This window comes from Daphnia magna, unplaced genomic scaffold (assembly GCF_020631705.1).
Source record: "Daphnia magna isolate NIES unplaced genomic scaffold, ASM2063170v1.1 Dm_contigs096, whole genome shotgun sequence".
NCBI lineage: Eukaryota > Metazoa > Arthropoda > Branchiopoda > Diplostraca > Daphniidae > Daphnia > Daphnia magna.
This window is the reverse complement of record NW_025533123.1, coordinates 147,167-159,598: the sequence shown is the minus strand read 5'-3', so window position 1 is coordinate 159,598 and position 12,432 is coordinate 147,167. Positions and strand designations below refer to the sequence as shown.

At 47.4% G+C, this 12,432-nt stretch overlaps 1 protein-coding gene and 1 long non-coding RNA gene across 6 annotated transcripts; one reads left to right on the top strand and one right to left on the bottom strand.

Moving 5' to 3' along the window:
• Nucleotides 1–786: 786 nt before the first annotated feature.
• LOC116930407 (zinc finger protein Xfin) lies at nucleotides 787–12,314 on the bottom strand. Of its 5 annotated transcripts, none has more exons than XM_045180975.1 (11): nucleotides 12,123–12,314; nucleotides 8,092–8,454; nucleotides 6,476–8,028; nucleotides 6,228–6,373; nucleotides 5,719–6,112; nucleotides 4,896–5,175; nucleotides 4,511–4,688; nucleotides 4,274–4,433; nucleotides 4,118–4,202; nucleotides 2,924–4,042; nucleotides 787–2,859 (listed from the first exon to the last, which is right to left on the bottom strand). In XM_045180975.1, the coding sequence occupies exons 2-11, from the start codon at nucleotides 8,452–8,454 to the stop codon at nucleotides 1,735–1,737; spliced, it is 5,403 nt and encodes a 1,800-aa protein (XP_045036910.1). In that variant the 5' UTR covers nucleotides 12,123–12,314; the 3' UTR covers nucleotides 787–1,734. The 5 variants fall into 5 exon arrangements, with proteins under 5 accessions (XP_045036910.1, XP_045036911.1, XP_045036913.1 ...); XM_045180976.1 differs by lacking the exon at nucleotides 12,123–12,314 and adding an exon at nucleotides 9,926–10,053; XM_045180978.1 differs by lacking the exons at nucleotides 4,896–5,175; nucleotides 12,123–12,314 and adding exons at nucleotides 5,466–5,574; nucleotides 9,186–9,308.
• Nucleotides 8,580–9,644, top strand: LOC123477592. The gene is made up of 3 exons (XR_006652693.1): nucleotides 8,580–8,803; nucleotides 8,932–9,379; nucleotides 9,507–9,644. It is a non-coding gene; the product is annotated as an uncharacterized LOC123477592 (long non-coding RNA).
• Nucleotides 12,315–12,432: the final 118 nt, after the last annotated feature.

Genomic DNA, 12,432 nt, shown 5'->3' with positions numbered 1-12,432 from the left:
GAGAAATCGAATGTGTGTCAACGCCGCCGCCATAACTTTCCCCGATTTTCAACTGTCAAGGACGCTGGTACCATGTTACGATTGAATTGAAACGACGTCATCGAAGATGTTGCATTTTGTTACTCATTTTTATCGGGAAACGATTAGTCATGAAGGATGCCTTGTATACAACCTATTACTTGGCGTAATTTTATAATCGGAGACATATTTCAAAATGATAGCGGCGTCATGGTTTTTGATAGCTGCACGCTGCGTAGGTGTCCATTCCGAAAGGGGTTGCGCAACCTTTAAGGAATCGCATTTCGCATTCCAGTGTCGAATTTCAAATCTTCAATAGCGGGATTGGCCATTATCAGCATGAACAATGTCTTCTCCTCAGGCGATGATGTATCAGATAAAGGAAAACATCAGACAAGGAAAGATAAAAGGAGCTTTTCAACGAATCGTAATCCCTTCGTTCGTTCAAGATGCCCACTTTATCCGTCATTGGTGTTTTCGTTGCGTGTGTCAAGACAAGTGGCCCATATTCATTTTCCTCGCCATAGCCAATCGAGTCCCCTATATCGAGGCCTATAGTACATTAAATCAATAGCTAGTATTAAAAAAGACTGTTGAGGGCAGTCGGCTTTCACCTCCATCCGCTTCCTGCTTAAAAATGCGGATGTCTCGATGGCAGGCCCGCATCCATTCCAGCCCACTTGGATGCACATGACAAAGTTGAAAATTCGGGTGCCACATCGCACAAAAAAGACAATGAAAATCAGCCAAGAATCATCGCACACAAACCAGAGTGTATAATATTTATTTCGTCGACTCAAGGCCCCCTCGGGCCGCAAAATGAAACAAAACACTCACGCGCACGGTACGCACTAGCGCAACGTGACCAAAATCGGCAAAAAATTGATAATACAGGCCAAGGCTTTTTTTTTCTTTTTTATTTGGTTTTGTAATTAGTAGTGGTGGGTGTGCGGTCTCCAAATTAAACGCCAACTGTCGACAATCAACAAAACAAAATGGAATCATCCTCTCTCTCTCTAAATGTGCAAAGGCTATCGTTGGATTCAGAAAAAAAAAGGGGGTAATTATAAATTGACGGCACAACAACCGCGTGATGTCGCTGACTTTGGTACAAACATCGACACCCCCCACACACAAAAAAAAAATGGACCTGAATGTTCTTTTTAGGTTTTGACATCAAGAAAACGATATGGCTTTACTGGTGGGAAAAACGGACTTGTTTTCTAACAAAATCGTTATATTATATATGTACATAATAAACACAATTATGTCTGTGTGTATGCGTTATAAATTAAACGGAACATAATTGCACGGCCAAAAAAAGAAAATGAAACAGAGGAAAACGACAAAACAAAAACAAAACAGGGAACTTTCTTCTTCTTCTTCTTCTTCTTCTCAATCAGAGAAAAAGGTAAATGGCTGGTGTACAGGTATATCAAAGAAAACCTGACTAGAAAAGGATTTTGGCCCGTAGACACAACAAAACAAAATGAAACCCCCCCCAAAAAAAATTGAAAATCAAAAAGGGTTAAACAAAATTTTATAGATTTAAACATGTTCCAAATTTCATGGGAGGGGGCAAAATGGAAGTGTTTTTGATTTTCAAACGGTCAAGAAACACTCTGAATAGAGACTAGGTAAATGGGGGATCGGGAACAACAGTTAAATGGCACTGCATTTTTATGAATGAATTAAAAATGAATGAATTCATTCATTTTAGGATTCCGGTTCGATTGAAACCGATTCGGTTGCAGTTTCATCTCGGACGGGATGGCCCGTGCTGAGATCGATGTACAAAGCGTCTTCGTCATCTTCTTCGTCGCTTGCGTGATGGCCTTTCGTCTGTTCGTCGTAGACGATTTCGGGTTGCGCACCGCCAACCGGATTCACCGGTTCTGACCAAATTTCCAAGTTGGAGCACTTCCAGTAGCTCTCCGGCAGTTTGGCGGCTTTGCGGCCTTTCAACTGGAAATGCAGTCCAATGTGCTCGGAGAGTTCCTCCTGATGCGTCACGGTGAAATCGCAGAAATTGCAACGGTAACTTCCAGCCGCGCCGTTGGCCGCGTGATGGCCGTTGTGACTGGCCAAACTGTCTTGACTGTCGCACCTGTACGGGCAGTACTGGCAGAAGAAAGGCTCTTCGACGCTCTGATGCTGGACCGAACGCAACTTGTCTTGTAGCCAAATGTGCTGCCGATCGGCCGTCGAGAGCGGCTGTTCGGGCAGGTGAAGCGTCGGCACCACCGGCTCTTGCGCTTCGACGTCCATGGCTTCATCGTGCGCTCCGGCCGTTTCGTTCTTGTCGTGCCTTTTGACGTGCTGGAGGAAATTGGTGTAGTACTTGACGGCATAGTCGCAACGGTCGCAACGGTATCGCTGTTTGGATCCGTGCAAATTGGAATGGACTTTGAACTGCTCCTTCTTCTCGAAGCTGGACGGGCATTTGGAACACTGAAACCTCTTGGGCGCTTTCGTATTGTCCGCCGCCGTCTCCGCCATCTCCTCGTTTTCCGTCTGGTACAAGTGAAGCTTCTCGTGCTTCGTCAAATTGTCTTTGGCTTTGACGGCGTAGTTGCAGAAGCGGCAGCGGAACGGGCCGTTGCCTCCGTGCAGCGATATGTGGTACTGCAGCGCTTTGCTCTCGGCATCGAACTTTGCTGGGCACAGGTGACAGGACGATGAAGCCTTTTCACTCGTTGCGCTGCTCGCATTGGCGTCCGTCTCTTTCCGGCTCGTCAAATCGATGGCGCCCTCTTCTTCATCCGCACTGCTGCTCGGCTGGACGGCCAATATGCACGGCTGCGGATGCTGCTCAGACGCTCCGTGCTGCTCCATCAACACCTGTCGTCCAATTTAGAATTTAGAAAAACAAGTTATGAAGTCAAGTGAGAATAGAAACAAAGACCTTGGTTCTTTCTTGATACTCGCGACTGTGCACCTTCCAGTGGGCCAGCAGGTGGTTCTCCTGGCGGGCGGTGTAAGAGCACACATCACAGCGGAAGGCCAACTTGAGCTCGTGAAAACGCTGGTGAGCCCCAAGTTCCTTCTCGACCAAGAAACGAGCCGGACAATGAGCGCAAAAATGCAATCGTTTTCCAGCATCTTTGCCGTCTTCCGCCCGGCCCAGCAGCAAATCCAATTTGGGTTGAGGGGCCGCGCTGCTGGACGACGACAGCGACGAGCAAGATTCGTCCGCTTCCTTGCCCACCATTGTCGCCGTTTCGATTAATTTCGACAAACCTGAAGCTCCAGCCAATTGGCGCAGCTGTTCGTCATCCGGTCTGGTCGGATCCGCCAGCGAGTGGATAATTCCCAGCACATTCTGATGGACTTTGACGTGAGCCGATAAGACGCCAGCGTTGTTGCAACGGTAATTACACAAACTACAAGCGTGCATATTGTCTCCGCTTCCGTGGCCCGTCTTGGTCAAATGTCTCTTCTCGTGTTCCTGGATGTTGGCTTTGCGAACGTTCACGTGCGGGCAATGGCGGCATTTGAACATCTTGTAAAACTTGTGGCCGCGCGATACCCACGTCAACGGTATGTCCGTCAGCGAGACCGTGGCCGAGTCCGGCAGCCGAGCGATCGTGTTCGGATCCAAGCCCAGGTGGGTGTAACCTTCAGATCCGACTCCATTGTTGACGGCTGGAACGGTGGACGAAGAAGTCGACATGGCCGTCGAAGATTGATTTTCAACGGACGCCATGGCCACATCCTCGTCCGTCATGTCAACGGCTTCAGCAGCTTCCGCCTCCGCTTCGGCTTCCGAGCCGATGGGATCCGAATCCGACGCGTAGTGATCACCGTCCAGCAGGCCAATAGGAGGCAGACCGTGAACGCAGAGATGTTGATTCAGCAAGTGCCTCCGGCTGACGTTGTAAGAGCATTGCGAACATTTGTAGGGCGCGCCTCGCGGACGGTGGAACTGTCGATGATAAACGTATTGGCTCTTGTTGTCACTGACGTACGGACACGAGGTGCAACGGAATCTTTTTCCGGGACTTTGCTGTTCCGCAACATCATTCTGAATTAATAATTTTTTTTTTTAATTAATTTTCATGTATAAAATTTCAAATGGAGTTTCAAAAAATATGTATGCCTTTTCAACGCTGGAAGAAAGCTGGCCGGAAGCGTCCAGTTTCAAGTCGTGCATTCCGTGAAGAACGAGATGTTGGGCCAGTTCCCTGCACGTGGCAAAAACGAGTATGTACAAAGCAAGTTTTGATGGCAATAATATTCAATTGAATTATTGTACTGTTTATCGGCCACGAAAAATGGGCAGATGGGGCACTTGATGGGTCGACCCGGTCCGCTTTTATGATGCTGCCGATGCAGTTCAATGTCTGTCAGACTTTTCGAGATGAACGGGCAAACGGAACACGAATATTGCTGCACGTCCGGATGCATGATGTAACCTGTCCGTTTCAAATAAAGAATCAATTTCAAGTGGGCAACACAAGTATTTGAATAATCAATTAGATGAAACGTATACCCATGGAATCTTCTTCGGGCAGAGGACTCTCTCGCTTGACCGTTTTCTTCTTCTCTTTGCCATTCAGCAGCGACACGGACAAATCGTCTCCTTCGCGGCTCAGTTCCGGCCCGTCTTCGTCCGTCACTCGATTCTCAATCACTTGAATATTGCCATTATGTTTCAAACGGCAATGGCGCTAATATTCAAAGAGCAAAACTCAATTAGCGCCAAGTTCCATTTCTCGTTTTCCATCACAACTAATCGAACTAATCGAACTAATCGAACTAAAATAAACAAACACACGGACATTTTGTTTCTATCTTACCAACATGAATCTGTACATCAAACGGGAAAGTTAGCAAATGAAAAAGAGACCAAAAGGATGGAAAAAAGAAAAAAAAACCTGAATCACATGTTTCCAATTGGAAACCTGATTGCAAACTCCACACCGGAAAGCAGGCGCTGCAGAAGTCGAAGAAGAAGAACCTCCTCCGACAGAGATTAGGGCGGCGGGCGGTGGCGGAGGCAAAAGCGCATGGCCAACCTCACCGACGGCCACCTGTCCGCCGCTCGTCAGACTGGTGGATGAAACCGACAGAGCCGGACTGCTGTTATTAGTACCGACACCCGGATGATAGTGAGCACTTCGAATATGTTGCAAGACCGTCTCCCGATTATGATCCCTGTTGACACAAGTTCCATGGTTTTTTTCGTTTTTTTTTATTAGAAAGAGGGAGGAAAAATTTAGTTAGCCAACCACCACAACCAATCACCAGTTAGTTCATAGTTTGTTTTGTTTTTACCAATGAAATCAGTAGTAACTAATGCGATTTTTAAATAAAAAGTTAATTCGATTTTAAAAAGGTCATTTTATTTAAAAAAAATAATAATAAATGTTTCTAGGCTAAAGATCATCCCCCCATTTTCCGGACAGGACGGAAATGACACCATAGAAGGGGGAAAAAACAAATACCCTAATGACACTCTGCCAGTTGGATCCTTTGCCACAGAGGCCGCACGAGAAATTGTCCCGTCTCGTGTGTTTGGCCATGTGGGCCAACACCATTCGCTTATCTTTGTGCCTAATTATTCAGACACGTAAAATACTGTACAACTTTTCTCTTTTTCTTTTTTTTTCTCTCAAAACAATTGAATCCTAATGCGCTATAAATTTATCTTGACGGGTAAATAATTAATTGAAAAAAAAAAAAAAACTCTCAACTTACTTGAAAATGCAACGTTTGCACTTCCAGATGGTCCGCCGCGGATTGCCGCCCCCTCCGCTGGAGGATTTCGTGGGCGACGGGTAATCCGACAGGTGGGCTGATGAATCGTCGTGATGCAGCGCGTTCAATTGCGGAAGCTGGCGGATGGCAGGTGGCGGTGGCAAAATATTGGAGGCGATGCTAGCCAGCGAAGTGGCCAACGTGACGGCCGATAAATTGAAGGGCAGCGTTTCGGCACCACTAGCGCCAACGGCCGTCGGAACAGGAACAGGTGAAGGCACCGGAGATGGTGACGGAGAAGGTGACAAGGAATCCGTTCGCCGAGAAGACGAAGCTGCAACTCGACGTCCCGTATCTTCCAACGCAAAACGGCCATGAGTTAAAGACGGACCACCTTAAAAATAAAATAAAACAATTTGTTTTTTTTTTTTTACTTCATTTTAAAGGCAAAAAAAAAAAAAATAAATAAATAAAAATGTCTAGGAGGAACAACCACGAGTTTCACTTGCCTGATTCCGTGACGCGCATCATAACCAAATAACGGTCATACTGATCGTAATGGCGCTCTCCAGAAGAGTCCAGCAAAAGAACTCGAGCTAGCGTGTGAGCCGGATCACGGGCCGCTTTCAACTTGATGTGTTTGGTGATATCCCACCTGAATCGTTAAAGAAGCAAAATCATTAGCGCCAGTATAGTTGAAGCACGTCCACTATATGGGGGAAAATAATAATAAAAAAAAAGAAAACATTTGTTATACCTCCAATTGGAACGGTAAGCGCATTGGGAACACTCGAAAGGTTTCGTGTTAGTATGGCCGACCATGTGGACGTGAAAACGGGAGGCCGTCGTAGCCCAAAAAGAGCATTGAGGGCAGCGGTAGACCCGACGCACCGTCGAACGTTCCATCGATAAAGATCCGGCGGCTGGCGCTCCGGCCCCGCCGGTAACGGCGCCAATGCCGGGCGCCGTTTCGATGCCGACCAAACTGGCTTCGGAAACGTCGCTTCCGGCAACGGAAGAGGGTCTCTTGTTTTCCTCTTCCTCCATCATCATCATCATCATCATGGCGTCCGTTTCGGATTCCGTGTTCGATTCCTCCTCGGCGGCCGATTGGTTCCAGACGAACACTTTGTTTTCCATCGGATGAGGCTGGGCAGCATGCGCAGGTGCTGCCTCCTCGTTCTCCTGGCCGGCAGCTTGCAGCGCCCTGGGGCATTGTTTCAAGTGCGAAAGGAGATCGGCCCTCGTCTTGCACCTCTGGCGGCAGTGCTGGCACCTGGACGACCACGAGATGCTGGTAGGCGCACTGGCCGTCGATTGAGGACTCTCTTCCGCGCGCACGGATTCATTGTTACCGGCCAGTTTCTGGGCCAGCTGATCGAGAAAGCCGCTCTTCCGTTTGCGCGTTTCGTCGGCGGATTTCTGATTTTTGGCCAACAACCCGACCGCTTCCAGGATGGATGAGGAGCTCGCCTCTTCGTCCCATTCACGCATGGGAATTTGCGGAATTTTCAATATGGTAGGAGACGCAGACGTAGACGGCTGGGCCGTCTGGCCGATCGGGATCAAATTGGGGATGGGCCTGGGCGCTGTTTTCTTGGGCGCAACCAAATGCGGAAGAGAAACGGACAAACTGTAATTGACAGGTGAAACTTGGCCGCCGGCCGTTGTTTTCGTTTCTCCATTGGCTTTGCATTGTTGGCGGACCAGCTCCGCCTCCCAGGGACTCTTGAAATTACACTGGCCCCGATTCCTGGCGTAAAGTCTTCCGTTCTTCTGAGCCACTCCGTCTGGATGCAGGAAACCGAAATCCCCTAGATCCGTTTTCGACGAGCTGGCCGGCTCTTCCATCTCATCGCGATCGCCACCCTCGTTTCCGTCCTCCTCCTCCTCCTCCTCTTCTTCTTCGTCGGCAGTGCCCTGGCGGGCGCTCTGCTCCATCCTCTCGAGGCGCAACAGTTCGGCCTCGTCGGCATCCATGGCCGTTTCGGCCGGATTGACTTCGTTCAGCTGATCGGACGCCCCGACTTTATTTCGCCTGCGGGCCGATCTCGCCTTGTCCGGGCTCAGGTGGTGATTTTGAATGTGCACCGTCAGCGATTGTTTGATGTGGGCCGTGAAATTGCACAGAGAACACTGGTACATGCCTCCGCCCATGTGGTTTTTCAAATGGCGATCCAGGTTCCACTTGTACGGCGTCCGGAATTCGCACAAGTCGCACTTAATCATGGGCATTGAGTGATATTTGACGTGTTTCGTGTAGCGCGCTTTCACGTGCGTGACGTAATTGCATTTCACGCACCTGAAGAACTACGGACGCCGAATTAAACGAATAAAATGGATGCACAGTTTGATCGAGCAAACGTCTCTTACCTTTTTCTTGAGATGCGTGAGCCGTTCGTGACGCTGTAACGTGACTCTCGATCGAGTGCTAAAATCGCAAACGGAACACTTGAAATCACCACCGGCCGTGATGGGTGGTGGCGCCGACTGGCGGCCACTGCTTCCATCACCCAATTTGCTTCTGTGGCTATGACCACCACCACCACCACTGGCGGCTGCTGCTGCTGCTTCTTCTTCTTCGTCCATCATTAAAGCTTCTTCAGCTTCAAATTCTTCCATGTCTTCCATATCCTCTTCCGGCATGGGTTCCTCATCGTCTGATTGCCGGTCGCCGACAGGTGGATGATTGTTGTTTCCCTGGCTCTTGAAACTGGATGGCACCGGTGGCGCCATCTATATCCAAACCCAAACCAGAGAGAGAGAGAGAGACATTCAAGATACATCAAAATGTGGTATAGACCATAATAATAAATTCAACGTGTACAACTGATACGCAGGTCTTATTCTTTTTTTTCCCCATCTCGAGGGAAGAGATAAGAATCATCTTATCAGAAATAAGAGGAGGAAGTCGGGAAAAAAGCCGAAGGATTCGAAAAACAAAAGAAAAGAGAGAGAGAGAACGCCAGAGAAATAATGAAGAGTTTACAATTCGGGAGCACGTTCTTCTGTGAACGGGAACGCAACTGGTGGTGATTGTTAACCATCATCTTCTTGTCGGTTCAGATCACGCACCTCAATCAAGGTCGGCGCCAGGTTTTTTTTTTTTTTTTCTTTCTTTTCTTCTTCTTAAGATTATCAATTTTTTTTCACGAATCACGCGAGAGTGCCTTACTCGCTATCTCTCTTTTTAATTTTTGTTTTTCACTGCAGGTTTGTTTACACCTTCGGATGGCCTTTGTTTCTGCTGCAAAAGTCTTATCGCGTCTCACTTGTGTGTTCGACCTGAATCCATTTATTCCGTTCGTCGTTCAAGAAAAGAAAGAAAGAAAAGGAGGGTTAAGTAAGTCTGTGAGTTTGAGAGAGCAGTTTTTCTTATCATGTGAAAAACAAGGCACGAAAAAGAAGATAGGTGCACCGAAGGTAAAAAAAAAAAAGGTGGACGTGCTGGTCCATTGCGCTCCCACCTGATGACTCTGCGGCCACCCGAACTGATTACGAAGCCGAGGCATTCCACCTCACGTAGTCTTTTGTTTGTTTTGTTTTTTTTGTGTTCTTTTCTCTCTTTGCATTTTTAATTTTCTTTTCTCTTCAAAGTCTGTGTGGTTGTTTTTCTACCTTCTCGCAGTTGGATTAAAGCCAAGTTCCATCAAACTGGAAGGTATTATTTAAAAATAAATAATAATAACGTCCCGAGTGTTTCGTTCCATCGCACGCACACAAATAAATAACAAAAGGTGAAATGACTCCATTTGTTGCAATGTTACACTTCTTGCGTTTCTCAATAGAGCTGCAACCAATAACGGCCAGGTATTGGGGCCAAAAAATAAGACGGGGCAACCAGAAACCGATTGAAACCGCCGCCTTCCGCCTCTAGCCCGCGTCACGTTGCTAACACACACACACACATACACACACAGATACACTTAGACGTACAAGAACGAGAGAGAAAGAGAGAGAGGATGTGTGTGTGTAGGTTTTCTGTAACTAGTCCATCCTCTGCCAGTCCGACCTCTCTCACATTATCGAAGCAGGAAACCCTCTCTCTCTGCTGACTCCCCAAAGGAGTCGCAAAGAGCCGGAGGAATGTGACGAGCAAACATTTTAAAAAATACATTTTTTTTTTTCCCTCTCTAACATTCCAATTCGATTGTTTTGTTTCAAATTAATAATAATAATAAAAAAAAAAATCAAAGAGTCATTTTACCTTTTTTTTTTTTTTTCAATTGGCCTTTTTTGGGGGGGGGGGAGGGAGGGATCGTCTGAGAGGAATCTGGATGAAACGATACAACACGAGAGGAAAGCTCGACTGCAACTAACCCGCTGGCCTCGTCCAGCTCTCTCTCTCTCTCTCTCTCTGTGTGAGTACACACCCTCCTTTCCAGAATGAGGACCGCCTCCTCCTCCTCCTCTAGGACGAGGAGGGTTCGGCAGCCCCTCTCTGTCGAATGTGCGTGGTGGTGGAGCCACGTCACCCGGTGACGCTCACGCGACATGCAACCTTCCATAATACTCTCTCTATACCTCCCCGACAAAAAAGAAGAAAAAAACCAAAAACTAAAACAATTTTCTTTATGTGTGTGTTGTTGTTATCGTTGAAAAAGAGATGAAAAAAAAAAAAGTCATCCACATCCACCGTCAACCACAGGATCCTGCCTCGCATGGCGCTTCCCTTTCCTCAACGCCGTAAGGACCCAATAACATCCATCCATCCTCTCCTAATATGCAAAACACCACACAATTTGATTCCAAGATCTCCCTCCCCTCTCCCCCCCCCAAAAAAAAACCCCAAAGTAAAACTCAAAAGAAATGGAATGTTTATTTTTCGAAATGGCTGGCCTATCTCGTCGTCTAGAAAAATATATCCGTCAGATAAGAATATGTGACGGTTACAGGTTGCGCTGCTTCTACGCGTGTCTCTTTGCACTTGTCGAAAGAGAGGGGGGAATACGATTGTGAAACTGTTTTTCAGGTGTGGTCGCCAGAGGACCGCCACCTGTACAGGTGTCCGAACGAAAGAAAAAAAAAAAAAACGTACTCATTATCAAAACAGTGGACTAAAGGCTCTCCCGCAACTGCAGTGCATCGAGCCCCTCTGCGTGTGTTCTCTGCAGCGACAGACGCATCTGCCTAACGCACCTGCTTCAACAAGAGCAGCACAAAAGAAGCCATAGCACAAGTTAGACTCTCTCTCTCTCTTATTTGTTGGATGTACGCCAGGTTTATCGATCGTGAGTCTTCTTCAACAACCTTTTCTGGAAGGAAAAAAATAAAAGAGAAGACAGGGAGAAGGAGAGAGAGAGAGAGAGAGGGAAAAGGAGAAAACGGTACACCCGTGGTGGTGGTGGTGGTGGTTTAGCAGCAAAGACTAGCGGATGGCGTGATGGCGCGGGCGCCGGAAGATTTCGATCAATAAGCTTTTGGGGACGACCCCACCCACCACCCTGGACGGAGCCATCCGCTACCGTGGAACAACATCGAAAACCCTCTTTCACCCTCCTTTGCACCAGAAAGCGACCAACATGGAAGACCTACAACAAAAAAGTCAGGTGTGTGTGTGTGTGTGTGTCAGCTTCGACTTCTGTCTGACTGCTGCTGGTACATGCTTAACATGTACCAGCATCAAGGAATCAATCAACCGCTCTTGTTAAATAAGGTCACACACACACACACATGACTATTTCAAAACACACTCGCGCGCGCACACACACACACACATACAGAAGAGGTAAAAAAGACACATACGTAACAACGTTGCCACGGGAGACGGGCGGGATTTTTTTTCCATCCCACACACACACAGAGGAGATAAAGAGAGGAAACAAAAAAAAAAAAAAAAAAGAAAGAAAAAATCATTGGCAAAGGAAATAAAAAAGAGCGGCGCCATGTCTTTTCTGTGTGGAGGATCGTCTGGAATTGGAAACACACACACACACACACACACACACATAGAGAAAAAGAGAGAGAGAGAGAGAGAGACTCACGACGACGATCCTTTTAAAAGAGAGAGAATGAGATGAAAAAAGCTTCTTCTTCTGGCTCTGGAGCCAGCATCAGAAATAGAGCAAGCAGCCGCCAGACCAGCAGAAAATGGTTGTTTTTCTTTTATTTTTATTTTCTGGTAGCTGCTGCTGCTGCTGCTGCTGCTGCTGCTGCTACTGCCTGGCGTCGTTTACACACCCGAGAGTTGTGTACTACTAGAGCAGCAGGAACTCTCTACGTAAGAGGTTATCTTGAACCCGAAAAAGAAAAAGAGGCCAGCCAGCAAAGGCGAAAGCAGCAAGCGAGCGGCTACCATCGATCGATGATGGTCGTCGATATACAGAACTTTACCGGCCACGTGGTTTTTGCACACAAATCATTTGGCAACGCATTGACTTTCGAAATGAACAAATCATGCTTACCTGTTATTTTTCCTGCTCCCTTTCACTCCAGTCTTTGTGTTGAAACACTCTCGAATAATCCCAGCAAAACTCGATTTTCTTCTTTGCCTTTTTTTCTTGTTTTTTTTTGTGATCCTGGCCAGCTGCGACGTGTGTGACGTTGAAGAAGCACGGCGACTGACTGAGAAGGCTTCTGGTGTTTGCTCGACTCGGGTTGGTTGGCTGCTTGGCCGCCCTTTTGGTGAGTGGGGTGTGTTCCTCCTCCGCCCTGAGGGTATACGTATACACAGGGAATGGGAGGCCTGTACAGCACATCGTCAGGTCACGCAGC

What these genes read in the sequence shown, in the direction of transcription:
- LOC116930407 (XM_045180974.1), bottom strand. Translation starts at nt 9,230, where the DNA reads ATGCCTCGGCTTCGTAATCAGTTCGGGTGGCCGCAGAGTCATCAG. An exon ending in TTTCTTCCAGCGTTGAAAAG is followed by an intron (nt 4,043 to 4,117) that starts GCATACATATTT and finishes TTATTAATTCAG; the next exon opens with AATGATGTTGCGGAACAGCA. An exon ending in AGTATCAAGAAAGAACCAAG is followed by an intron (nt 2,860 to 2,923) that starts GTCTTTGTTTCT and finishes ATTGGACGACAG; the next exon opens with GTGTTGATGGAGCAGCACGG.